The 1,693-nt window shown below is 45.6% G+C and overlaps 1 protein-coding gene across 1 annotated transcript; it reads left to right on the forward strand.

Moving 5' to 3' along the window:
• Positions 1-207: 207 nt before the first annotated feature.
• On the forward strand, positions 208-1,143 carry LOC116869181 (60S ribosomal protein L7-like 1). Its single transcript, XM_032860194.1, has one exon. The coding sequence runs from the start codon at positions 208-210 to the stop codon at positions 937-939; it is 732 nt and encodes a 243-aa protein (XP_032716085.1). The 3' UTR covers positions 940-1,143.
• The last annotated feature ends 550 nt before the right edge of the window (positions 1,144-1,693 follow it).

Below are 1,693 nucleotides of genomic sequence, written 5' to 3' on the forward strand. Positions count from 1 at the left end.
TAACAGTGAGATATCACCTCACACCTGTCAGAATGGCTAAAATCAGAAACACAAAAAACAAGTATTGGTGAAGATGTGATGAAATAGAAACTCATATACTGTTGGTGGGAGTGCAAAATGGTGCAGCCACTGTGGAAAATAGTATGGAGGTTCCCCAAAAAGTTAAAAATACTGGGACACAGGAGCAGTCGTCGCAGCTTCGGAAACATGACGGAGGAAGAGCAAAGGAAAAAGATCCCGTTGGTTCCAGAAAATCTCCTGAAAAAGAGGAAGACTTATCAGGCCCTTAAAGCCACTCAAGCAAAGCAGGCACTTTTGGACAAGAAGGAGCAGAAGAAAGGAAAACAGCTCAAGTTTAAGCGACTGGAATGGTTCTTACATGATTCCTGGAGGCAGCAACGTGACAGGGTGCGCCTCAGACGACTAGAAGTGAAACCTCGTGGCCTGGAAGTGCCAGATAAACATTCCTTGGGTTTTGTTGTACGCATCCAAAGGATTAATGGGGTGAGTTCACTGGTGCAGAGGACCATTGCAAGGCTTCGCCTGAAGAAGATTTTCAGTGTTGTCTTTTTCAGAGTAACCCCCCAGACCGTAAAAACGCTGCGTGTAGTGGAACCTTATGTGGCCTGGGGGTTTCCAAATCTGAAGTCTGTCCGGGAACTCATCTTGAAACATGGACAAGCCAAGGTCAAGAATAAAACCATCCCTTTGACAGATAATACAGTGATTGAGGAGCACCTGGGGAAGTATGGTGTTATTTGCCTGGAAGACCTCATTCATGAAATTGCCTTTCCAGGGAAGAATTTCCAGGAGATCTCTGCATTTTTACGTCCTTTCCATCTCTCGGTGGCCCGTCACACTACCAAGAATAGAGTGGGCTTCCTGAAGGAGGTGGGCTTACCTGGCTATCGAGGTGAATGCATCAATCAGCTCATTTGACAGTTGAATTAAACCCAGCATATCTGAAAACACAGCACATCAGTGGCACGTGTTTTGTCTCTTAGAATTGTTACCAGTATCTTCGAAGAAGACTATTTTCTGTTATATCTTGAGAAACTAGAGGAAGGGTCAGGGAAAAAATGATGATGATCTGGCAGGCATTTGTCATCACAGCCCAGTTCCAAGGGAAAGTTCCAATGTGTTTTCCACGTTGCCTTGCCCCCCACCACCTCTGAGGTCAGCGAAAGACTCCTGCCACGGAAGGGGAAGTTCTGCCATGTCACATCTTCTATCCTGGGGTTTAAAGTTGGTGAACGAATACCCAGGCATGAATACAAGACAGCAGTGGACCGACTTCAGGGACGTACTTGAACCTGGGGGTTTCTAGGGCCTTGTTTTGGAAGGAACTTGAAATACAACTACAAAGAAGAGCACAGAAACAGTGCTCAGTTGTCTCTGCTGTGAGTCCCTGTTCTCGCTTTTCAGTGACAGCTTTGCAAGGTCTCAGACTTGGATGGCCCTGAGGTGTATCTGGTGGCTTCCTTAGCCTAGCCCGTGATTGACCTAATCCTTTTCTTTAGCTCAGATTCGTAACCTATTCTTGGGTCTGTGAGAAGGGAAAGACCCTTTTTCCAGGAAAATACATATATTCAAATTTAAAACAAACAAACAAAAAAATACTGGGACACATGGAGGGTTCAGTCACTTAAGAATCTGCCTTTGGCTCAGGTCATGCATGATCCTGGGATCCTGG

Source organism: Lontra canadensis, unplaced genomic scaffold (genome assembly GCF_010015895.1).
Source record: "Lontra canadensis isolate GAN:19392208 unplaced genomic scaffold, GSC_riverotter_1.0 scaffold18, whole genome shotgun sequence".
Classification (NCBI taxonomy): Eukaryota; Metazoa; Chordata; class Mammalia; order Carnivora; family Mustelidae; genus Lontra; species Lontra canadensis.